The sequence below is a fragment of the Mus caroli genome, chromosome 1 (genome assembly GCF_900094665.2).
Source record: "Mus caroli chromosome 1, CAROLI_EIJ_v1.1, whole genome shotgun sequence".
NCBI lineage: Eukaryota > Metazoa > Chordata > Mammalia > Rodentia > Muridae > Mus > Mus caroli.
This window is the reverse complement of record NC_034570.1, coordinates 12414115-12440978: the sequence shown is the minus strand read 5'-3', so window position 1 is coordinate 12440978 and position 26864 is coordinate 12414115. Positions and strand designations below refer to the sequence as shown.

The window sequence follows — 26864 nt, the reverse complement described above, 5'->3', positions numbered from 1 at the left end:
TGTCCTGGAGCTCACTTTGTAGACCAGGCTGACCTAGAACTCAGAAATCCGCCTGCCTCTGCCTCCCAAGTGCTGGGATTAAAGGCGTGCGCCACCACAAATTTTTTATTTGTCATTGAAGGATTGTAGAAACAAGATTAGTGAGGCAGGGAGTGAATAATAACACCAGGAGGATAACTAGAAAAGGTGTTACAAAAGGGAGTATCCACTTCCATAGAGGGTTTTTGGAAGTCCCAGAACTGGAGGTCTCACAGTCTCTAAAGTTCTTGATGTCTGACTGTATGTCTGACTGTAGCTACTGGATTTTATTTCTCACTATCCTGGATTGGTTGACCTAGAAAGAGCATTTTTCTTGGAGGAACAGGCAAAGACTACCTTCTTTAGCCGTCAGGACATCTAGCCCCTGTTGGTTCTGAAGCACCACAACTGTCAAATAATTGATCTGTTTCCAGATAGTAAGCACAGTTTCAGTCATTTCTTGAAGATTGCTTTCAAACTGGGAAGTGAAAGTATTATATTAGGTCATAGAAGTCGTTATCCCTGCAATTCCACTACCAGTACCTATGGCTATTCCCGTAGTGACCAAGAGTGGCACGACCTGAACTGCCCTCTTATGTTGAGCAGCTATCATATCTACAACTGGGATAGTCAGGGCCTTGTTTCCCTAGATCACTCCCAGTTTAGGGAAAAGGAGTACCAGCGTGCAAACTCCTGACCAGCTGGTGGGGAGGCAATGATATGCCTGAGTGCCACAAAGAATTGACGTGTTCTGGCCTGCAGGGCATTGTGGCAGAGATGATATATCAAGGGTTATGGTTCTACTGCAGTCTAGGGAGCTCAGCGTTCTTACAGAGCGAGTCCTGGAGGTGTTAAAACAGTTTGCTGTGCCAAAGAGAGGGTGGGATAGAGGTAAGGTATGGAGTCATGGCAACATCTGAGTAGGGGCAGCTGACAAAGGGTGAGGTAAGGCTACTCGGCAGTATCACCGGAGAGGCTGAAAGTGGCAATTGTGAGTTAGTTCCAGGGGATACGTGTTGCCATCAATCTTTAAAGTGGCCAGGCCTGGTGACATTAAGGAGTTGGTACGCTGAGGTCAAGATTTGAAGCAAAAGGTGAAGTGACAAGTTAGTGCCATTTATGAGGGTTGATGTCAAAGAGGTAAGGGCCTCAGAGGAGTGTTCGATTACTTTCTCTACTGTCCTGATATCTAGGGGTTGGGCAATTGAGACATTTTCTCTAGATATGAATGGTACTTACTGAGGACCCAGGTTGATTTTTATGGTAAAGTTTACCTAAAACTCCTGTCTCCCACCTGGAATCCCATGGGTCTTGTATGCAGAAAAAGAGTGTCTTGCAGTGTTGATAGAAGAAATGATTGGTCCGTGATCCTAGCATATGTATCTGACAAGACCAATATGGGCACCCCCCATATTTGTCTTGCCATTTTCTACAATAATCTTCTGTCTGGTCAAAGAGAAAGCAATTATAGAGATCATAATATTTAGATGGGATAACAGATACACGGATGATAGCAGTTTGGATTGGTTCCCGACATGCAGCTATAGAGCAGTTTCCTGACCCTATTTGGAAAGACTGTTATTAGTGTAGTTTCTTGAACCTTGAATCTCCATATGTAAGGGCTAGTCTGGATGAAAACAAACAGCCGGGGAAAGATGAGAAACCCATGTCTACTCCAATGAAGTTGAGGTGGAGTCTCATTTTCTGAGATTGGGGACAAGGTCTTGACGTTCTCGGAGCTTAACAGAGCACCATCCTGTTAGGGTCGACATGTATGAAGAAGAGTCATTTTTAGGTGGAGGGATGAAAGGTTTGAGGTAAGACAGGTGGACCCAGTGAGAGAGTTCCTCACGTTTAGCAGCTGTAGGGGTCTCGAGAATTACCTTAAAAGGGCCCTGCCATTTAGGAGAGAGGGGTGAGGGCCAATGGTTTGGAGGAGATAGGACTTGGTCTCCAATGTTGACAGGTAGTGGACAGGTAACTATGTGGCCACGGTAGATAGTGGTCAGCAAAGTTCCATAGGAGAGAATGGAGGTGGCAAAGTAATGGGGTGAGCAGATGGTCTGGGAGGGGAGGAGATCAGAGACTGTCTGAGCCTTCTTGTTAGTGGTGGGAAATGCGTCCACCCACTCTGAGAAGGTGTCTACCAAGACCAGGAGGTCCTTGGCATGTCTGACAGTGGGCTTGTGTGTGTGTGTGTGTATGTGTGTGGGGAGAGAGAGAGAGAGAGAGAGAGATTGATTGAGCGAGAGATTGAGCTTGAGCTTGGGTGATGTACCTGGTAGAGTCCAGCAGGTGGATGACAACAGGAGAATGGTGTTTAGTAACAGAGGACTTCTGGATGTCCCAAACTCGGGGGTCCACTTGAGAAGGTGGTAAAGGAAACAGCATGTTAGTGCTAGTAGGTTGGCTGGTAGAGGAAGGAGCAGAGGAACTGTTGGTGAGCTTGGATTTAGGTGAATGAGAGCAACAAAGGAAATAGATGCTCCCCACTCAGTCAAAAGATCCCGTCCCAATAAGGGGACAGGACATGTTGGCACTAACAAAGAGGAATGGGTGAGGGGTACACCCCTAAAAATGCAACTAAGTGGTGGGGTCTGACGATAAGTTTGTTCTCCTATGCCAACGATAGAAAAACTCAAAGGTGAAGTGGGTCCACAAAACTTCATCAGGACCGAGTAAGTGGCCCTAGTATCCAAGAGGAAGGATATGGGCTGCCCACATACCATGATAGCTACCCGTGGTTCTCTGTTATTGATAGGCATGGCCGGGTCGAGGGAGCTCCGGCCCCCCTTCAGTCATCTATAGCCAAGCCTAGGAGGTTGGCTGGAGGGTTACCTGGGAGCCATGTCCCACTGTTCTGCGCGACATGAGGGCAATCGACAGTCCAATGTCCCTCCTGATGGCACCTAGGACACGGTCCTCTTGACTTGCTGGGGGTAGGGCAAGCCCTTGCCCAGTGACCTGCTGGCCACATCTATAGCAGGGGCCTGTCTTTCTCATCTCTCTCATGGTATACTTTGAAGGCCAGCACCAAGACTTTGCCTGTGGAGTTAAGGGCCCCCTGTCCAAACACCTAAGTTTAGCTTTTATGTTGGGGTAGCTCTGGGAAAAAAAAAAGTAGGTTATCAGAAGTTGCTTACCTGCTGGGTTTTCAGGGTCCAGATTAGTGTACTGCAATAAAGCCTTTGTGAGGCATGCTAAAAATTGAGATGGGTTTTCCTCTTTGCCCTGGACAACTTCTTGGAGTTTTTCAAAATTTACTAGCTTTAAGGCTGCCTTTCTTAGGCCGGACAGAAGGCATGTAATAAACCTGTCTCTGGTTAAGATACCACTTGTAGAATTGTAATTCTACTGGGGATCCTGGTCAGGCACTTCCTCAGATCCAATTGGATATGTTTCATCTGCTTGGTGAATTTCATTTGTGTGCATTTTTGCCCCTTCCCAAACTCTCCTGCGTTCATCAGGAAGTAAATTATTAGTAAGAATCATATGAACATTATGGAAAGTCAAGCTATAAAACTGAGTGATGTGCTGGAACTCCTCAATAAAGCTGGAGGAGTTAGAAGTATAGGAACTCAGTCTGCTTTCTATTTGAGAAACTTCACTCAGCGAGAAAGGAACATGCACTCGGACCAGACTATCAACACGAGCCACTTCCCTTAGAGGAAGGACTGATGCTGGATCAGGTGTTCCTGGAGGAGAAGGACTTCGGGGTCTGACTACTACGGTCTTAGAACGAGTGATAGGAGGGGTGAAGGTTGGCGCCGATGCAGGGCGATTGGAGCAACCTGCAACTGGCACAGAAGGAGGCTAGGGGTCTGGAGAGGTAGAGCTAGTAGGCTCTGGACCTGAGAAGGAGAAACTGAGGCAGCAGTTTGGGTTTTTGGCAGTGTGGAGGCAGGTTTGCAGTGGAGGGGACGTGGCTCATTGGCAGGATCAAGCATTGCAGCATCATCTAGTTGGGGGGCATGTAGGTTTCATGGCTAAGTTGGGTTGGGGAACAGGAGGAGCAGATAGAGGGTTGAGAGCGAACATAGATGAATGCTTGAATATATGAAACCTCTTTCCATTTACCGGACTGCTGGCAGTATGTATGGAGATCTCTTAGAACCATGGCGTCTAGTGTGCCATTGGCTGGCCATTTGGAACTATTTTTTTTTGGTTGTGATCTTTTTTTTTAATTAGATATTTTCTTTATTTACATTTCAAATGCTATCCCGAAAGTTCCCTGTTCCCTCCCTCCACTCTGCTCCCCTACCCACCCACTCCCACTTCTTGGCCCTGGCATTCCCCTGTACTGGGGCATATAAAGTTTGCAAGACCAAGGGGCCTCTCTTCCCAATGATGGCCAACTAGGCCATCTTCTGCTACATATGCAGCTAGAGACACGAGCTCTGGGGGTACTAGTTAGTTCATATTGTTGTTCTACCTATAGGGTTGCAGAAGATTCCATAGAGAACATGGGCACAACAAACATTTGGAACTATTATCTAAAGGGTATTGAATCCAGGCCTTATTGTAGAGTTGTATTTGTTTTGAGGGCCTCAAATCAGGTGTTAATTTCAGAGATTTGAGATTTTCTAGGAGACAAGGACCTGGGCATTGAAATGCCAACCCCTTAGCCCAAAAGAGGCTGGCCAGGTACTATCTGGGCATATAGGGTCCTTCCTGCCAACTGGAGAAACTCCTTACCAATCAATATGCCAGTGTGTGTTTGTGGGCTTCTGCAGTTGGGTAGCAGGAAGTGTGGAACCATGTGGCCAGAGGCCAGTTTCATGTGGTAGGCCATGCAGGCACAGCTCACACGGTAGAATTCCGTGAGTCTCACAGCAGCAGCAGCAGTAATGGTCTGTGGCAGCAGTGGAAATCTATGTGGTGGATGATGACGGGTACCAGCGTTAGAGTCCACATGGTGTAGCAGTGGCTGCAGGTGGTGATGAAGGTGGTGCCATACACTGGGCATAGGTTCTCCAGCAGCAGCAGCGGCTTCATGGTTGCACCAGGCAGCGATTACTGCTTGGGCAGCTACCCTTTGTAGCAATTCCTGAAGTCTTCGGCACTAATGTTGTGATGGTCTCCCGGCTCCAGAAAGACCACACCAGGCCAAACAGTTCCATGTGAGGTTTATTGAAAGAGAAAAGGACAAGGTGGGGGTGGAAAGAAGTGGGGGAAAGAGAGAGAAAGATCAGAGGGGCCTTCCTTTATATATGGATGGTAATGTAGTCACAGGTAAAGTTGGGAGGTGAGCCACATGGATTCTGGGAATATGGTGGCTGTTGCCTTGGCAAAGGGTGTGCAGGTCGTGCTGCCACCTGTGTGATGTCATGTGTTTCAGAGGTCCTGATACAACAGCCACACCTTCTAATACTTCTCAAGCAGTGCCCCTTCCTGGTGATGAAGCATTTGAATACATGAGCCTATGGGGACCATTCTTATTCAGACCACCACAGACTCCATAGTGAAAGACTGACACTCTTCATCTTATAGGAAGAAGAAGACACTCTCAGTCCACTGTCGTAGAAACTATAGCATTGTCTAGAAATACAGGTGCATTTGGAAGAAATGAAACCGTTTGCAGATGACCGGGATTCTCTGTCTAGAAAATGTCTATGAATCCATGCACACAGAACTCAAAGTTAATAACGAAATTGAACATGAATTTATGCACATAAACCATACAAAAATAATTGTTTTTGCATGCTAGTAATGAACAATCTCAATTAAAATTTTGTTCAAAGTCCTCTCACCATCCTCCCTACCCTCAACTAAAATTTATAACTTAACAAGTGAAAAGTGTGTGTATTGGGGGAGGGGGTGAAAGCACTATAAAGAAGGTTATTTTGTCTTTTTTTTTTTTTTTTCCACAGCTGAGGATCGAACCCAGGGCCTTGTGCTTGCTAGGCAAGCCCTTTACCACTGAGCTAAATCCTTAACCCCATAAAGAAGGTTATAAAAGGTACCCAGATGCCCATGAATAAAACCATTGACTGTATACTTGACCAAACAAAATGAAAGGCTCATGAGATACTACACGTGTGCTAGGATGATAGCCAGAGTCAAAAGATCAGCACATCTTTGTCAGGGCTGGACAAATTGGAACTTCCATATACTTCTAATGGGAGTTTTAAATAATGAGTCTGTGGAAAGGTTGGAGCGATCCTCAGACTAAAGCATGGAATTGTCATGATCCAGTGATTTTTATCTAAAACTTATCCCAGGGGGTTAAAAACTGTGTATATGTGTTCTTTTGTTACTGGTTTAATTTCGTACAATGTTTTTAAATTTTGTTATAGTCTATATCAGAACTATCTTCTTTTTGAAAATTGAGTAGGAAAAACTCCTTTGTGTGTGTGTGTGTTTGTATTGTTTGCCCATCCACTGATAGATATTGCAGTTGTTTTCACCTTTTGACTAATTTTCAGACTAATTGTCTTTGTGTGTATACTCAGTAAACATAAAGTGTAGCATTCTACTTGAGGACAAAAATATGATTTCACTTGATTTCTTGATAAGAATCATTACCCAAGATCTATTGTTTCATCCTTTGTCTATCTAAATACAGTTTATAATGATACACACATACACTGTTTAATGCAGTATCTTTTTAATTTTTACTTGAGACAGGGTTTTTCTGTGTTGCTTAAGCTCCTGCTGCACACAGCTCACTATGGGGTCGGGGCTAGTCTCAAACTCAGATCCACCTGCTTATTTGTTTGTCTCTTCCTCCAATTGCTTGGATTAAAGCAATGTGTGCCAGTATGGGCAACATTAACTCAATCTTAAACATGAGTTTGGGATGCAGTTTTACATTGTAAATCGTACATGCAATGTGGCTAATTTAATTCTTTTACTAGGATCAGCAAGAGAAACTAAATGTGATATAGTTTGCATTTGTTGAGACAGGGCATAGAAATGTACAATTGGCTGGCTTGGAATTCACTGTGTAGACCAGGTTGGCCTTGAACTTGCTACAACCACCTTGCTGAGTACTGAGCCCTTGTTGTATACCATCAGGCCTATCTGTGGGAGACTTGATAAAGTTACATTGAAGTTGCTCATTTCAGCTGTTGGGTGCTGGTGGCTGCTTAACCTCTGCTAGCAAAGCTGCTGATTACCTCTGAGAACAGGACCCCTTGTATGAGATCTTTGCTTTTAACTCTGAAATAAAGATCTTTCCATGCCAGAAGTACATCTTTTCTACTAGAAGCTTTATCTTTGGTTTTGACCTACAGAATTAAAAAGTGTCTCAAGCTCATAGTGAAAGATATGAATTTTTACAAATATGTATATTTGTAAACAAAGAAGTAGCAATATATACATATAATTTTATATAATTTGGTTTTAAGTTAGGAATATTTTTCTTTTTGTTTTATGACAAGTAATAAAATTGATAATTCATTACAACTTAATTTTTAAACTCAAATTTAAACTGTAAAAACAAATTCATCTGTTCTCAATAACATTCTTCAGTAAACTAGGAATAGAAGTCAAGTTCCTTAACCTGATAATGAAGGTTGTAGTTATGAATATATATAGAGAGATACATGGATATACACATGCATGTATATATGCTTACATGCATACATGCAAAAGTAATTACTGACAAAAGAGGCCATGATGTGGAGGAGAGCAGGGAGGGTATAGTGAATAGTTTAGGAGTAGGAAAGGAAAGGAAAAAATGCTATAATTATACCAAAATCTCAAACATAAGGTTGAAAAAAGGAAAAAGAAAAACATTATTAGCTCAAATTTATATTTACTGGTGAAAAGTTGGACTCTTTGAAAAGAAATCATGAGATTCTAACATTCTCATAGAATCAGAGGTGAGGAGGGCACAACGTCTGTCCCAACACCAGGAGTAACTGAGACCAATGAGACCCAGACACCCATTAACTCCATCTGACCTGTGGAAGGGTTCCTTCTGGTCTGGGCTGGTGACCTGAGCAGACCTTGGGCGAGAACTCTACAGTCAGTCCCACAACACCCAGAGGAAGCTCCACTCCCAGGTGCTCTAACATGCCCAGGATCACAGGGTCACAGGAGCTTGGGCACACCATGATCTCAGGGTTCCAGAGGCAGCTTAACTACCAGGAGCTTTGACACACCCAGGATCTCAGGATCCCAGGATCCCAGAAGCACAGGATCACAGAGACAGCTGAACTCTGAGGAGTTCTGACATAACCAGCATCACAGGAAGGATAGGCTCCAGTCAGATGTAAGGAATACAGGTAGCACTAGAGATAATCAGATGACTGGAAGTAAGCATAAGAACATAAGCAACAGGAACCAAGGTTACTTGGCATCATCAGAACCCAATTCTCCCACCATAGCAAGTCCTAGATACAACATCACACCAGAAAAGCAAGATTCGGATCTAAAATCACTTCTCATGATGATGATAGAGGACTTTAAGAAGGAAATAAATAACTCCCTTAAAGAAATACAGGAGAACACAGGTAAACAACTAGAAACCCTTAAAGAGGAAACACAAAAATCCCTTAAAGAATTACAGGAAAACACAACCAAAGAGGCGAAGGAAATTAACTAAACCGTCCAAGATCTAAAAATGGAAATAGAAACAATAAAGAAATCACAAAGGGAGACAACCCTGGAGTTAGAAAACCTAGGAAAGAGATCAGAAGTCATAGATGCAAGCATCACCAACAGAATATGAGAGATAGAAGAGAGAATCTCAGGTGCTGAAGATACCATAGAAAACATTGACACAACAGTCAAAGAAAATGCAAAATGCAAAAAGTTCCTAACCCAAAACATCTAGGAAATCCAGGACACAATGAGAAGATTAAACCTAAGGTTAATAGGTATAGAAGAGAGCAAAGATTCCCAACCTAAAGGACTAGTAAATACCTTCCACAAAATTATAGAAGAAAACTTCCCTAACCTAAAGAAAGAGATGCCCATGAACATACAAGAAGCTTACAGAGGTCCAAATAGACTGGACCAGAAAAGAAATTCTTCCCATCATATAATAATCTAAACACCAAAGTCATTAAACAAAGAATATTAAAAGCAGTAAGGGAAAAAGGTCAAGTAACATATAAAGGCAGACCTGTTGTATGCTGGCTTGCGGCCTACTTGAATCAGGGAAGCAGGCTGGGGCTGAAAGAGACTTAGACAGCAAGAGATTAATGGAGACCAAGACATGATTCTGTTCAAGGCCCCCCATTTTACTAAGAGAGTCTACTTATAAAAGGGGAAAGCCCATCCCCCTGCCAGTCCATTCTTGGTGTCTGGAGGCAGCCTGTAGGTGATGTGCAGAATAGGATGTTCCTCCGGGATGTCTCAGGTGCTTCTCAGCAAGTAGCAGTGTCTTGGAGAGAGCAGTGGCAGGTGGCAGGTGGCAGGTGGCAGAACAAAAGAGCCATCTAAGTCTGAAGGTTCCACCTTAGGTAATTTCCTTCTCAGTGGCAGCAAGGTCAAAGTCTGGATCAGCCTGCTTCAGAGCTGAGGGAGGCTACACAGACCTATTAGAATTAACCAGAGTTCTCATCAGAGACTATGAAAGGCAGAAGATCCTGGACAGATGTTATACAGACCCTATGAGAACACAAATGCCAGCCCAGGCTACTATACCCAGCAAAACTCTCAATTACCATAGATGGAGAAACCAAAGTATTCCATGACAAAACCAAATTCACACAATATCTTTCCACAAATCCAGCCCTACAAAGAATAATAAAGAGAAAACTCCAAGACAGGGAGGGAAACTACACCCTAGAAAAAGGAAAAAAGTAATCCTTCAACCAATCTAAAAGAAGATAGCCACAAGAACAGAATCCCAACCCTAACAACAAAAGGAAGCAACAATTACTTTTCCTTAACATCTCTGAATATCAACAGACTCAATTCCCTAATAAAAAGACATAGACTAACAGCCTTGCTACATAAATAGGACCCAACATTTTGCTGCATACAGGAAACACATCTCGGGGACAAAGACAGACACTACCTCAGAGTAAAAGGCTGGAAAACAATTTTCTAAGCAAATGGTCCCAAAAAACAAGCTGGAGTACCCATTTTAATATCGAATAAAATCGACTTCCAACCCAAAGTTATCAAATGAGAGACAGAGGGGCATTTCATTCTCATCAAAGGTAAAATCTTCCAAGACAATCTCTTAATTCTGAATAGCTATGCTCAACTGCAAGGGCATCAACATTCATTAAAGGAAACTTTACTAAAGCTCAAAACACACATTGCACCTCACACAATAATAGTGGGAGACTTCAATACCACACTCTCATCAATGGATAGATTCTGGAAACAGAAACTAAACAGAGACACAGTAAAACTAACAGAAGTTATGAAACAAATGGATTGAACAGATATCTACAGAAAAATGTATCCTATAACAAAAGGATATACCTTATTCTCAGCACCTCATGGTACCTTCTCCAAAATTGAACATATAATTGGTCATATAACAGGTCTCAACAGATACAAAAATATTGAAATAATCCCATGCATCCTATCAGATCACCATGGACTAAGGTTGTTCTTCAATAACAACATAAATAATAGAAAGCCAACATTCACTTGGAAGCTGAACAACACTTGACTCAATGATATCTTGGTCAAAGAAGAAATAAAGAATTAAAGACTTTTTAGAATTTAATGAAAATGAAGCCACAACATATCCAAAATTATAAGACACAATGAAAGCAGTCCTGAGAGGAAAACTCATAGCTCTGAGTGCAGCCAAAAATAAACTAGAGAGAACATACACTAGCAGCTTGACATCACACCTAAAAGCTCTAGACCAAAAGGAAGCAAATTCACCCAAGAGGAGTAGATGGGGGAAATAATCGAAGTCAGGGCTGAAATCAACCAAGTGGACAGCATATCTGAAAGCTGTAGAACAACAACAACAACAACAACAACAACAACAACAACAACAAAAGCAAATACACCCAAGAGGAGTAGATTGCAGGAAATAATTAAACTCAAGGCTGATATCAACCAAATAGAAACAAAAAGAACAATATAAAGAATCAACAAAACCAGGAGCTGGTTCTTTGAGAAAATCAGCAAGATAGACAAACCCTTAGCCAGACTAACCAGAGGGCACAGAGATAGTATCCAGATTAATAAAATCAGAAATGAAAAAGGAGACAATAACAATGAAGTATATCTTAAAATAATTATTCTGTTTGTTGAATATTAACAGTTGAAAATATTAAAATCATGTTCTACAATCAGAGAGAGAGAGAGAGAGAGAGAGAGAGAGAGAGAGAGAGAGAGAGAGAGAGAGANAGAGAGAGAGAGAGAGAGAGAGAGAGAGAGAGAGAGAGAGAGAGGTCACTAACAAGACAGAGAAGCAAATTTTCACTAGTCCTATGTAGAATTTTGTTTGCATAGTGGTTCTGACCAGTACAGGTAAGCATGAAAAGGCACTCACCCTGGGAAAGAAGGAACACACTTGCCTTTATTCCTAAGTGGCCAGACTGTTTGCATAGAAAATCTGATAGCATTCTACTAAAGCTACTGAGTGAGCATATCTGGCTTGAAGAATATAAGAGCAATAAAAAGCCAATAATTTCTGAAGTACACTATTAAAGCTTCTAAAATGAAATATAAGGGATGCTTTCAGGATCATAATAATATGAAATAGCTGGATTTGGTAGCGCACACCCGCGATCCCTGAACTTGTGAGGCAGAGACAGGAGGATCTGTACAAGTTTGAGGTCACTCTAGTCTATATAGCAAGTATCAATTCATAAAACCAAACTTACCCCCTTATACTTTTATAGTGATATTGAAACCTAAGAAAATATGTCAAAGAAAACCGAGAAGCACAAATTCCTGCTGAGAGAAATGAAGGAGCCCCTGTGTAAATGGAGAGACTTGATCTCCACCTTTTACCAATATATTGTGAGTTGAATATCTGAGAAATTGTCTGAGTCACTAAAATTATTATAACCCCAAGGCAATGTTACTTTTATGCTCACTTGCACACTTGTAGAATTTTGGAAATTCTGAGTCCCTTACTATACACACCCCCACCTGAGATGGAACAAGCCCCCACACATTCTGCCTTCCTTTATCTTTTGCGTTGTCAACAAGTGGCTTTCTCATAGCTTTTCATTGTCTCACTGGCTGCACTTCTGTGCTTGTCTTAAGACAGTGCTGAGGTACAGTATTGAAGGCTGTGAGTGTTCCCAGTTAACAAAGGTTCTGTCTGATGTGCTTTAAGGAAAAAATGTGTATTAGGTAAGCTCTGATTCTGCAGGGTTACAGTGCTCTTTTGGCTATGATTTAATGTTAATGAGCCAACAGTATACATATATTTAAAACCATTTATTTATTTATTTATTTATTTATTTATTTATTTATTTAGAGAGTGAGTGAGTGTTGGTGTACACATGCATGTTGAATATATGGAGGTCAGAGGAAAACTTGCAGGCATCAGGAGTCAGTTCTTCTATCACATGGGTTCCAGGGATCTCAGGGACAAGCCCAGTTTACATATTTTAAGGAGAGAGTCTTTGAACAGAAACATATAAAGACTGTATTGATGAATTGACAAACAACGCGACCACAGGGTTGCAGGACAATAATCTTTTCTCTTCCCTTCAAGCAGTGGTTCTGTGTTCACTAGTCCTCTTGGCGGAACATAGAACAGATCTGTCAGTGACACTCTGTTAATAATGAGCACTAACTGTATATCATTTTTATGAATTGCAAGACAACTTTCTTGATTTCCACCAAATCTGTAGATTTGAGATAATAATATTTCACTTCTTACATACCTCATTGTTGAAGTGGACAGAATCACTAAAACTTCATATAAGGATTCAATAACTTAGCCAAGACAACAGTGGAAAGGAATAACCTAAGAGGCCAAGCATTATAAAGCTCAGTGCAAAGAGTATTGCTATAAAAGTAGACAAATTGGTGGAACAGAGTAAGTCCTTTAGAAATAAAGTCATTTATAGGCAAAAGTCATGAGTAGAGGAAGTAGAACCACAAATGGTACTAGAACTTAAAATGACTGAGAACATAAATGTGATACTTCTAGAAGAAAAAAATGAGACAAATTAGAAAAAATTTCCTTGATATATCAGCAAAATTTATAAAATAATAAATTGATAAATTGTTCCTATTCATGGATAGCATATTTGGCTTCTTTATGGTTCTTGTTGTTCAGGTCATCACTGTGTATCTTATCTAAATTTCTCATAGTATTCATATATGTGTTACTGCCTTCGTAGAGGTTGGTACAATTGAAATTTTAATCAACACTATATCCCTAGATACTATTAATATCTGTCTCACTTTTCTATTGCTATGAAAAGACACCATGACCAAGGCAACTTGGGTTCTTGCTTATAATTTCAGAGGGTTAGTCTATAGCCATCATGGCCAGGAAGCAAGGAGCTAAACAGTCACAGTGTTGGAGCAATAGTTGAGAGCTTATATCTTACTGGCATGATGGTGGTGGAGAGAAAGTAAGTTTGGGCCTCGTGTCACCTTCAGTGGCACACTTACTCAAGTAAGCCCGCCGTCCTAATCTTTCTCAGACAGTTCCACTAACTGGGGACTAAGCATCCAAACATCAGCCTCTGGTGGCTGTTTTCATTCACACCACCACACACCCATATCTCTATGCCCCTGGCCAGTACTTACATGTTAATTTAAAAATCTCAACAGTGATATCTTATACATTTCAGTGAGCGAGAAGTAAGGAGCTTTGAATATTTTAACCATGAAGAGGTGATAAATGTTGAGTAGATAGATATACTCAGCTTTGTTTAAACATTATACAGTGTGTAATTCACTCCCTTGCTATTTTCTTTAAAACAGATTTATATTTCTGTTTATTGTACTGAAGCAGTACATTTTTTATATTGTTAGTTGTCAGGTTTTGCTTAGTGACATCTGTTTTTGTTTTTGTTTTTAATCTAGAAAAGTGTTCTGTGTTATAGGATTATAACAAATATATAGTCAAAGAGTCTTGTGCTTTTATACTTTGCATTTTAATTATTTTGGAATTTATGTTTAAGATGTGAACTTGCTGCTTCTCCTAGTGGATAGATGTAGTGGAGCCCAGAACCGGAGCAGGCCAACAGTGGCTTCTGTGTGGCTAGCCTTCAGTGTAAGGTTCACTTTGAATGTAAGACTCCACTTTACTAGCTCTGGACAGGTAGCTTCATTTCCCCAAGAGGAAGAAAAGCGAGGACAGACAAAGTCCTTTGATCTTTGATATTGTTGAAACTTTTTTTGATTTTGCCTTTGAAAGTTTTTTCCTTGCTAACTCTGATGAGTTCCCTCCAACAGCAGAGAAACAGGAAGCGGGGAGTTGGGAAAGACATGGGAATGGCCTGTGTGCTTTCTGAAACAGCTCTTTGGGACAGCAGTAGGTACACTGCCTCGCTTTGACTGGGAGTTCTGACGTAGGAAATGTCTGGTGCTTTAGTGGGTTCTGGTTCAGTCTCCTACTTCACATCTCCTATACCTGGACCTAGGCTTCCCCCGCTCATATGTAGCAGATATGCAGCTTGACCTTCATGTGGGTCTTGAACAACTGGAGGGGCGCTATCCCAAAAGCAGTTGGCTGTATGTGGAATATGTTCTACTAGCTGCCTTGTCTTGCCTCAGTGGGAAAGGAAGCCCCTAGCCTCACAAAGGCTTAAAGTATCAGGGTAGGGGGGCTACCAGAGGGACCCCCTACCCACCCAGAGGAGAATGTGAAAGGGGGAGGAGAAGGATCGTGAGAGTGGGTGACTGGAAGGAGGGCAGTGAGCAGGATGTAAAGGGAATAATTGAAAATAATTTCTTTTTAACATTTTATATGTATGGCTATTTTGCCTATGCAGCACGTGTGTACAATGCGAGTGGAGGCCAGAAGAGGGCCTCGGATCCCTTCCAACTGAAGTTACAGCCAGTTGTGAGCTGTGTGGGTGCTGGGAATTGAACCCTGGTCTTCTGGAAGAGTAGCCAGTGCTGTTAACCACCAAGTCATCTCTCCAGGTTCCATTTATCCTTCATTCTCATGATTCACTTGATTTGTTCAATGTACTGTGTTAACACTATGTGCAAGTACCTCCAGCCTTTGTCTTTCTTTTTCGTTTTTGGAAGCCAGGTCTCAATGTGTAGCTAAGTCTGGACATGAACCTCTTAATTCTAGCCCCAAGTTCCTAAGGGCTGGAATTATAGATGTGTGGTTGCATGTGCTTTTCTATGTCTGGTTGAAAAGCTTCAACTGTCTTTTCCTTGTTTTTGACCTTGATGAAATCTTGTTTTCTTTAACATTGTTACAATTCTTTAAAACCTATTTTTCCACACTCCTGTGTGCCAGGACACTCTATAACAGCCTTGTCACAGTGCCCACTACACTGTAATTTGTAGTACTTGTTAATTGTATACTGGTGTCTCCTACTAGACATCTCTTTTGGAGACAGATATTACCTATATGTTGAAAACATTATATTTTTAGTTTGAATAGTCAAGATTCAGAAAGCTTAGGATATTTGTGAAAATATAGTATATCAAAAAATACAGAGTATATTTATATTTTTGTTTGAGATAGTTACTTTTGTAATATTTTATACATGTATTTTATAAATATTTTAATTCAAGTTTTATTCTAGTTGTATCCAAGTTATATGCAAGCAAATTTCATATTAATTAAGGTAGAATATTCTCTTATGTAGATAGAAGAAACTTAGTCAGTATAATTTTATAAGTTGGGGATTTTCAGTGGAGAGAAATGTAAGATGTTCCAGTGATCCAAAGGGGCAAATAGTAATGAGTATCAGAGACATGATGAGTATCAAAGGATACTAAGGAATATATGTGTATGAGGAAAATCAGTGTGTCCTGATAGAACATTTTGATTTAGAATGTGTGCATGCAAAAAGACATAAAAATTTCATAAAACTGTTATCAACAGTTTTAATAAGTAATTATAAATAATTTATATTTATTAATAATAGATAATCATTGTTAATAGTGTATTATAGTTCATGTATGACCATCTACTGAGAATGATCTTTTAGTGTACTTTACTCTGTGGAAAGTAAGGTTTTATTACTCTCTCAAAGGCACATTTGTATGAGTGGCTGCAGTGGGTCTCTCCAATGGCAGTCTTATATGTTATACATATTATATATAGTTTTAAGAAACATAATATTATGAATCCCTGTATCCCTTTCACTAACATTCTTGTGTTATATATATCACACTAGCACTGGCATCCTTATGTTCTTTATATATATATATATATATATATATATATATATATATATATATATGAAAGACACTAACTGTAACATCCTTATGTTATCTATATAACACAAACACTGGCATCCTATTTATATACATCACACTAACATCATTATGATATATATATATATATATATATATATATATATATAACATATATATAAAACACACACATATATATACACACACATATACACACACTAACACTAATATTCTTATGTTTTATATTTATAAAACACTGACTCTAATATCCTTGTGTTAACTATATAACACTAATACTGACATTCTTATATATACATAAAACACTAACATCCTTATAATATATATGTTATATACATATATCATATATATCACTAGCATCTTTATATTATATGTAATACCCTTTCACTAATATCTTTATGTTCCTTCTCTCTCCGTCTTTCCTTACTCCTCCCCAGATGTCTCCTCCCCATTGTTTAGTGATGATATCTTTATTGAAAATGTAAACCTATTTATTATTGTATATGTTTTGCAATCTGTGCACAGCTAAGTTACGTCTAACTTATCTGTCTGTTTTCCCTACCCATTGCTGCGAATTAAAATCAGAGGGACTCAAGGCTGCTGTGCAGGTTGTAATGCTGAATTATAGCTTCCAAAAGCAAGGGTGTAATTCTTGACTTTGTAATAGACTGCTTTGTTTGATCCTTTTGTAGCTATTTTATCACACTTTTGGTATAGTTTCAAAACTATTATTTTAAGTCCGAGCTCTGTGAGGTTTCTAATTAACTAATAAGGTTTCTGAATAACAAGGACAGGAGCAGGGTAGTGGTTCATATCTAATCTCAGCATCTAGGAGGCTGAAGTGGGAGAGTTAGAAATTTAGTAGCAGTTGGGGTAAGAAGCAAGTTCCAGGCCAGCCTGATCTACATACTAAGACCCTTTCATAAACAAAAACCAAACTGTTTAAAGTTGTGCAAGAAACCAGTAACTATGATTATTTTCAAAGCTGCCGTCTTTAAGCATTTTGATTTTAGTTATGAAGCTTTATCAAACAGGATCTTGTACCCAAACTTGTTGTAAATGGTTTTATTGGATTCATATTAATTTTATGAAGAAAAAGTTCAAATAAATGAAATTAAAGGTTTATATAACACTTTACTACTTGATACTTCCTGAAGAGGATTTAGAGCAAGTTTTATTTTCCAACAAGGATTGCATAAATATAAATTACAAGACTATACAGCTAGACATTTCCATCTCTAGAACGCTCACATTATAACAGGTATGTTTTTATATTATATTTTATATTATATAGCTAGACATTTCCATGTATTAAATACTCACATTATAACAGGTATGTTTTTAAATGCTTTTTGCATTACTACTATGAGCTCATAGTATTTTTAAAAATATTTTTTATTACATATTTTCCTCAATTACATTTCCAATGCTTTCCCAAAAGTCCCCCATACCCTCCTCCCCACTTCCCTACCCACCCATTCCCATTTTTTGGCCCTGGCGTTCCCCTGTACTGGGGCATATAAAGTTTGTGTGTCCAATGGGCCTCTCTTTCCAGTGATGGCCGACTAGGCCATCTTTTGATACATATGCAGCTATAGTCAAGGAGCTCATAGTATTTTAGAATGAAAATTGCACATTTAATGAAAATGTTATTTTGGATTTGGCAACATTTTACCATATTAATTATTTATTTTTTACATTTGATTTCATCTATCTGTCATCTGTTTTGTTTTTGTTTTTTTTTAAAATAAATTCCATGTATTTAAACCAATTTACAAATACAAACAACCCCCCCCCAAGGGGGGGGGCAAGGAAACCAAAAAAAGGGGGGGGGGAAATCACTGTTCCACAAAACTGTTTGGCTTTACAGCATCAGTACCTTTGCAGAAGTATTTACACAGATTTAAAGAATATTCATCCACTGCGTAGAATATATCACAATTACTTACAGTTGGCAGGAAAGTCTAGAAAACTTTAGAGCCTAACAATAATGGTTGTAGAACTCCATAGAATATATTTCCAGTGGCTGCAGTGGTATGAACGGTGTACATTCTATTCACAAATATTTACAGGATCATATCATCTGTTTTATTTCTCTATCTATCTATCTATCTATCTATCTATCTATCTATCTATCCATCCATCCATCCATCCATCCATCCATCCATCCATCTATCTATCTATCTATCTATCTATCTATCTATTATGGTTTATTTATTTATGTATTTTGAGAGAAGGTCTTACTATATAGCCAGTTTCTGCTTTTTAATTATATCCAGTAAGCTGGTCTGTTTCTTGTGCTTGGTTATTTCTTGTGCGTGTTCATGTCATAGTAATGAGAACTAAAATTGATTGTAGCATCAGATCATCAAATTTCCTATACTGGGATGAATTGAAGATGTATTTTATAACGTGCTTCTTTGCATGATTCATAGTGAATAACATAGGTAGGTTTTCCTAAACCTATCAAGACTTCTATCTATTTTTACTCTTTTTTATAATAACAAGACTAGTTTTGTTTTAGTTTGCAGGACACTTAGGATGTTGAACTCACCAGCTGTATTGCCTCAGTCTGTTTGCTTTGATTCATTTTGTTGCTTGTGCTTTACCGAGTATTTATGTAGCTTTCTTAAGAAACCATTTCTTAAGCACAGTGTTTGTGATCAAAGCATTATACCATATTATTTTCCTGTTAAGAGCTTTACAAATGTAAAAGAATGTCTTGTTTTGTACAGTAAGCTGCACTATAAGTTTGTACATGAAGTTCCTAAGTTGCTGGAGTAAACCATAGCATGCATTTAAAACTTAACCTTACAGTGTCTTATGAATTAAATAGATTCCTTCCTCTTTCATTTTTCTATTGATATTTATTATTTTTTATTGTGTCAGGGTCTTCCTGTGTTGCTCAGACTGGTTCTGAAGTCCTCAGCATAAGAGATGCTTCTGCGTCAGTCTTCCTAGTAGCCAGGACTACAGGTGCATGCATATGCAACCTAGAAGCAGGGTAGAACTCAGACTTTCATTTTATAGAGCAACAGAGGGTTAATGAGCCTTATGATCTAGGAAAGGATTTCTTAAGACATAAAAAGCATGAATCTAATAGAAAAACATTGATAGCAATAATGTACAAAATGATCCATACAACCCAGCAGAGATCCTTCACAGTGAGCCATAACATAAAATGGTTAACTTTACTAGTAACTTAGGCATGCAGAGAATCCAAACACAAGTGGGATATCATTAGGTAAGTATCAAATTGTGAGTGAAATTAAGATACATGATTATATTTCATGTTTTCAAGCGTTGGAAGGTTGTGTGGCACAGTCATTCTGAGAGCCACTTGGCTCTTAAGAGTATGAAGAATTTAGCTCCTAAATGTCTCAGTATAGGAGTGGATAAAAAACGACTGTAGTAGTGCCAGGGACATTCTGTAATCATTAAAAGGTAACACAGAAATCAGTGTCAGTTAAAATCCCAACATACTGGGGAGACAGTATCTGAGAAGACTAAAGTTATGATGCTATAAATGTGAATTAAAAGCCAGACATATCAGGACTACTTCCTTATCTATCTATCTATCTATCTATCTATCTATCTATCTATCTATCTATCTATCTACATATATAAATATACACACTTCTATAAGGGTACATTCTAAATTCATCTTGGTAATCTTTGCAAAAGGTACTTTATGAAAATGGAGCACAGTTTTCTTCTTTTTAAAGAAAATATTCATAACTACAAAACAATGTTCAAAGCAAAAGTTGTAAATGTCAACAGCTTTAATGCTGGGTACTGATAGAAACATTTAAATTTTCCTCTTTCTGCCTCTTTTTTGTAGTCTTGAGACAGGATCTTGTGATGTAGCCTAGTCTGGCCTACAACTTGAAGACCTACTTTTCTATAAAAGTAGAAAAAGACTGCTAGTTTTTCTACATGTTGCCTTTAAATTATTCCTAAAATATTAGAAGAAAATGTTTAATTTGCTTTAGGGTTACCCGAACTATTTTGCAGACCCTTATTAATATTTACCCTTAGGACGTTATCCCTAAGTTTGGAACCTTTTCTATGCCAAAGCAAAAGGAAAAGTATTGATTGTTTGAAAGGGTGTACAAAAATTGGGCTAGGGATAGTGTTCAGGTGTAGAGGGTTTACCTGCCATGTAGGAAGCCTGGGTTCGATCCCTACATGAGACTGGATGTGGTGCCTATACCTATTGTTCCAGCACTGATCATGTTGTTTACAGAATAATTGAGTTTGAGGCTATCCAGGGATATATGAGACCCTACCGTAAAAAAGACAATTTACTTTTGTAGAACTAAGACTTAAGAAATGTATCTGATAATAGTAAAAGTTTGTTGAGAGAAAAGGAAATGTTATAATATAAATTAAAATCTATTTTATAATTAAGTATGGTGGTGATGTTATATGTATATAGAGAATAACTTAGATAAGAAAAAGGTATCTTTGTTTATTGTTCAAGATTTGCTGCATTCTTCTATTGCACATGCTGGAAGACATTACATGATATAAGAATTTTAATACAAATTTATGAAAATAATTTACCTATATAATCTAACTTTAGTCTAAACAGTCAAAGCTAGTTTTTCTTCCACTTTAAAAGTCATTCTTGACAAAAACTTTACAGCCTTTTTATTTGCAGCTTCTCTCCACGATAAAATGGCAAACCCCAAAGAGAAAACTCCAGTGTGTCTGGTAAATGAGTTAGCCCGTTTCCATAGCATCCAACCCCAGTATAAGCTTCTGAATGAAAGCGGGCCTGCTCATTCGAAGGTAAGGTCACAAAGAGAGGCGGTGATCATGCTACTCAATGTCAGACCTAATTTGTCAGGTGTTCATCATGCTCTGTTTGGGGGTGGTGGTAGATGGCCTGAAGACATTTAAGTCAAGCCGTATTGTAATGCGTTGTTTTGTAAAGCTTTCAGATGTAGTACTTCATAAGAAGACCTTGAAGCCATAGGATTTGAACATTTTGTAATTGAAGGATCTCAGTTATAGGAATGTTAAGTGTCTTGTTAGGAGATTGTCAGTGTCAGCACTGGCACTTACATATGCAGTATCAGAGCTGGTAGAACTGGGATGGGCCAAGCAGGTATTGCAGTGGTTAAATATCAATACATCTTTTCCAGTATGATATTTAATTTTAAAATCCACCATTTATAAAAGACATTGGAAGTTGGTATGTAGCACTATTATTATCTGTGTATTTACTTGTAGTATTCTTTTTTAAAAAGGCAGTTTTTATTTATAGCTACGTATACATATATTTTATATATATTTCCTTGATCTATCTATCTATCCACACACACACACACACACAAACACAATACATATATATATATATATTATACATACTTACATATTAATTACAAAGAAATCTAGTGCATCTATGTTTGAGCTCTGTTCATCTCTTGGAAAACATTTCAGTTGGGAATGGTTTTAAGTTGGGTATTTTGAAAGTCATGGATTTTTGTACATTCTATGTGAACAATTGGTTCTGTGACAGTGGTTAATCTATAAAGCAAGTAGCACTTGGGATATTTGGATGTTTTCTGTCTTGTACAAAGCAAGGGAAATAGGTGAAACTGTAGTCTGTTGGGTTTGTTTGTTATTAGCTTTTCTGGAGGCATCTGGGCAGGATCTATGCTACATCTTATTCTTCTGCTACAGGGAAGGCAGTTGTGGTCTTGTTCTAGCTGTCTGACTGTGGATCCTGCCTCTTTTCTACCGGTTCTGCTCTTAACTGTGTCAGACTGTTTATGTCACAGTATCTTATGGGATTCTCAAAAGTAACAGTGTTAAAGTATTCCTGCCTTAGTTCCCCCTCCCCTTTTCTTTTTTCTTTTTAGGGCCATCTCTCTATCTTTACTTTCTCTGCCCGTTGCTCCTTCCCCTTCTTCTCTATCAGCAATTTCTCCTTCCAGTGGACTATTCCCATCAGCATACTGGCATGCTGTTAGTTTTTCTGTCTTGAAAATTATCTGACAGTATGTCTTCCTTGCTCCCTGCAATCATCTCTGTCCTATATAGACTTGCGCAGGAGAGATCCCTACTAGCTGGTTCTGCTTCCTCCCTGGTCAGTTTTGTTCCGACCACCCCCATGGATTTTCCAGTGGAAGCCAACCAGCACCTCTTGTAAACAGTGCCTTGGTCGTCAGGTCTGTTTTCCAAATCTGCCAGCTGTATGTGGGACACTCCTTGTTGAAAAATGTTCTTCCTTTGGCTTTGTCTTCTGTTCTGTGCCACAGGCCATGTGTATATATTTTTAAGGTTTTTTTTTTTTTTTTTGTGTGTGTGTGTGTGTTAAAATTTCTTTCTTTCTTTCTTTCTTTCTTTCTTTCTTTCTTTCTTTCTTTCTTTCTTTCTTTCTTTCTTTCTTTCTTTCTTTCTTTTCTTGTCAAGATGTCTTGTATTCCTGTCTGGTTTCAGGCTCAATGTCCTGCCTCACCTTCCTGAGGTAGGATCACTGGCCACATTTCTCCCTTTTCCTGATCTTTTAGAGCTTTTTAGTTTGTAGGGCCCTCTTTTCAGACTTGGTGTCTTCTCCTGACTACATCTGTGCCCTGTACCTGTGACTGACATAAACATGCTGCCAGCTGGAAGATTTGAGTCTCTAGCTCAGACACTGCCTTGGGTCTGATTGCCTGTTCACTATCTCCTTTATCTTTTCAGTAGTGTTTACTACTTTCAGATATTTTATTGTTTTTTATTTTTTTCTTTTATTTATTTTTTCTTTTCTAGTAAGAGCCACCTCTGAGGACAGGATAGTACTTAGTATTTGCTGAATGAGTAAATGAGTAAACAGTTCACTTAGTTCTTTGTGTGCATAGACGTGAGCTAGCTTTTTCAAAGATAACAATGGAAGTGGGATCATAATTGATTTTCATTGTAAATTGAAAGGAGTGGAGAAATGTAAAGTATTGCCTAGAAAACTGGAATCTAATTATCCCCTAAACAGATTCTAACATAATGTGCAAATGAACTGGGATTATAGCTCACTACTACATGCAAGGCTCTAACATCAGTGTTCAGTACTACAAGAAGTAAAAACAGATCAAAAATAATAAGGAAAAATTATTTAAGCAATCTTGTTGCTTAGTTCTTCTAAGTCTGTTAATGGAAGACAAATTAAGAAAGAAAAGTATTTGTTAATTTAATTATTGATCTTTTTCTAACATTTAAAAATTTTAAAAATGCATATTAATAAGTATCTGTTAATTCTTTTATTTGGAGATATAAGTTTACTAATTATGCTTCATTAATGGTTTACCGTGGGCACATTAAATCATTTATTCTCTTTTCCTTTTCATCCCTCCTTTCCTCCTCCTCTTTTCCTGGATAGCCTAGGCTGTCCTGGTCCCTGTCTGTGGTTCTCCTGTCTCAGCATTTGTGTACTGACTGCAGATGTGTGCTGCTGTTTTCAGCCAGACAGCCAGGTAGTTATCTTAAACCAAACAAGTGCTTTAGGACTTTGCAATTCTATTTTGGCAGTAGGATTTTGTTATTTGAATGTGATTCTTAATTTAACATTTTTATTTATTTTTCTCTCATACAATACATGATAGCTTCCCCTCTCTCCACTCTTCCCAGTTCCCACTCTCTACTCTCCACTCTTCCTAGAATCATTCCACACCCCTCCCCTCGCTCCCAGCAGAAAAGGACAGGTCTCCCAAGGACAGTAACCAAACATGTCACAGCAAGATCAAATAAAACCAGGTACAGACCCTTACATTAAGGCTGAGTGAGGTAACCCATTTGGAGGAAGAGTTCCAAAGCAGATTCAGTGTCTCTGGTTTTATGTTGAAGTCTTTAATCTACTTGGTCTTGAGTGTTGGGCAGGGTGACAAATCTGGATCTATTAGTATTTTTGTACATGCAGATATCCAGTTAGTCCAGTACTGTTTGTTGAAGATACTTTCTTTTTTTCCCATTATGTATTTTTGTCTCCTTTGTAAAAAATTCAGGTGCCTATAGGTGTATGGATTTATGTGTGGATCTTTGATCCTATTCCATTGATCAGCATGTTTGTTTTTATGCCAATACCATGTGAGTTTTTATTACTATAGTTGTAGTACAGCCTGAAATCTGGACTGGTAATATCTCAGGAAATTCTATTATTGTTCAGGATATTTTAGTTATCCTGATTTTTTTCCCATATAAAATTGAGTATTGTCCTTTCAAGGTCTGTGAAGAATTTTTTTTTGAAATTTTGATGGGAATTGCATCGAACCTGTAGATTGCTTTTGGTAGGACAGCTATTTTTACTATGTTAATTCTACTGATCTTTGAGCATAGGAGATCTTTCCATCTTCTGATGTCTTTTCTAATTTCTTCCTTCAAATCCTTGAAGTTTTTTGTCATACAAGACTTTCACTTTCTTGGTTAGAGTTACCCCAACATATTTTGTTTTATTTGTGGCTATTATGAAGGGTATTGTTTCCCTGATTTCTTTCTCAGCCCATTTGTTGTTTGTGTATAGGAGGACTACCCTTTTGTTTTTTGTCTATTTATTTTTATTATTTTATTTTATTTTATTTTATTTTATTTTATTTTATTTTATTTTATTTTATTTTATATTTTGAGTTATTCTTGTATCCATCCACTTATCTGCTGTAAGAGTTCCCTGGTAGAATTTTTGGGATCACTTAATATATTATATTAATTGCCATACATCTACAAATAGCGATATTTTGACTTCTTCCTTTCCAATTTGTATATCCTTTTAAAATTTTTATTTATTTATTTATTTTATTTATTTTCCCAAGACAGGGTTTCTCTGTATAGCCCTGGCTATCCTGGAACTCACTCTGTAGACCAGGCTGGCCTCAAACTCAGAAATCTGCCTGTCCCTGCCTCCCAAGTGCTGGGATTCAAGGCGTGGGCCACCACTGCCTGACCAATTTGTATCTCCTTGATCTCTTTCAGTTTTCTTATGACTCTGGCTAGACCTTGAAGCACATTTTGAGTAGATATGGAGAGAGTGAACAGCCTTGTCTTGTCCTTGATTTTAGTGGAATATCTTTAAGTTTTTCTCCATTTAATTTGATATTGGCTATCAGCTTGCTGTATATCGCCTTTATTATATTTAGGTATTTGTCTTGTATCCATAATCTTTCCAGGACTTTTATCATAAAGGGGTATTGGATTTTGTCAAATGCTTTTTCAGTATCTAATGAGATAATCATGTGGTTCTTTTTCCTTTCAGTTTGTTTGTATGGTAGATTACATTGATTGATTTTGTATGTTGAACCATCCCTGAATCTCTGGGATGAAGCCTACTTGGTCATGGTGGATGATTTTTTTGATGTGTTCTTGAGTTCGGTTTGCTACTTTTATTGAAATTATTTTTACATCTATGCTCATGAGGGAAATTGGACTGTAATTCTCTTTCTTTGTTGAATCTTTGTGTGGATTGGGTATCAGAGTGACTGTTGCTTCATAAATTGAATTTGGCATTGCTCCTCTGTCTTTATTTTATGGAATAATTTGAGGAGTATTGATATTAGGTCGTCATTGAAAGTCTGGTGGGATTCTTTTGTAAAACCACCTGGCCCTGGGCTTTTATTATTATTATTATTATTTATTGGGAGACTTTTAATGATGCTTTTATTTCCTTTGGGGCTGTGGGTCTATTTATATTGTTTATCTGAACTTGACTTAACTTTGATAAGTGGTATCTATTGAGAAAACTATTTCTTTTGGATTTTTTAGTTTTGTGAAGTAGAAGTTTTAAAAGTATAACTTAATGATTATTTAGATTTATTACCTCAGAATCTGTTGTTGTGTCCCACTTTTTGTTTGTGATTTTATTAATTTGGATATTTTGTCTCTGTCTTTTAGTTAGTTAGAATATAGGTTTGTCTATAGTCTATATTGTTGATTTTCTCACAGAACCAACTCTGTTTTATTGATTCTTTTATTGTTCTCTATGCTTCTATTTTATTCAGCACTCAGTTTAAGCATTTTCCGGCTGTCTACTATTTGGGTATGCATTTTTCTTTTTGTTCTAGAGCTTTCAAGTATGTTAAGTTGCTAGTATGAAATCTGTCTAGTTTGTTTGTGTTTTGATGCAAGCACTTAGTACTATGAACTCTCCTCTTAGTGCCACTTTCACTGTGTCTCAGAAGTTTCAGTATATTGCTCTCGAATATAATTTTTTAATGAAATATAGACAAAATGTTTTTTATGTTTACATAAAACACAACGAAATATTTTTATTAGATATTTTCTTCATTTACGTTTCAAATGCTATGATGAAAGTCCCCTATACCCTCCCCCTGCCCTGCTCCCTAACCCACCCACTCCTGCTTCCTTGCCCTGGCATTCCCCTGTACAGGGACATATAATCTTCACAAGACCAAGGGCCTCTCCTCCCATTGATGGCTGACTAGGCCATCCTATGCTACATGTGCAACTAGAGACACAAGCTATGGGGGTACTGGTTAGTTCATATTGTTGTTCCACCTATAGGGTTGCAGATCCCTTTAGCTCCTTGGGTACTTTCTCTAGCTCCTTCATTGGGGGTCCTGTGTTCCATCCAATAGCTGACTGTGAGCATCCACTTCTGTATTTGCCAG

At 38.4% G+C, this 26864-nt stretch overlaps 1 protein-coding gene across 5 annotated transcripts in view; it reads left to right on the top strand.

The window, feature by feature from the left end:
- The window catches only part of Stau2 (staufen double-stranded RNA binding protein 2), a 292336-nt gene that overhangs the window by 20000 nt on the left and 245472 nt on the right, over positions 1 to 26864 (top strand). The window contains exons 1-2 of one of the 5 annotated variants that reach the window (XM_029474170.1): positions 20982 to 21060; positions 26235 to 26272. The exons of 2 other annotated variants lie outside the window; for them this stretch is intronic. Coding sequence is in view for 2 of the 3 variants with exons in the window: in XM_021171933.2 (XP_021027592.1) it covers positions 20947 to 21060 (114 nt within the window). In the remaining variant the exon portion in view is untranslated. Of the gene's footprint in view, positions 1 to 20914; positions 21061 to 26234; positions 26273 to 26864 lie in introns of those variants that run through there. 2 more of the 5 variants (XM_021171933.2, XM_029474146.1) reach the window with 2 other exon arrangements.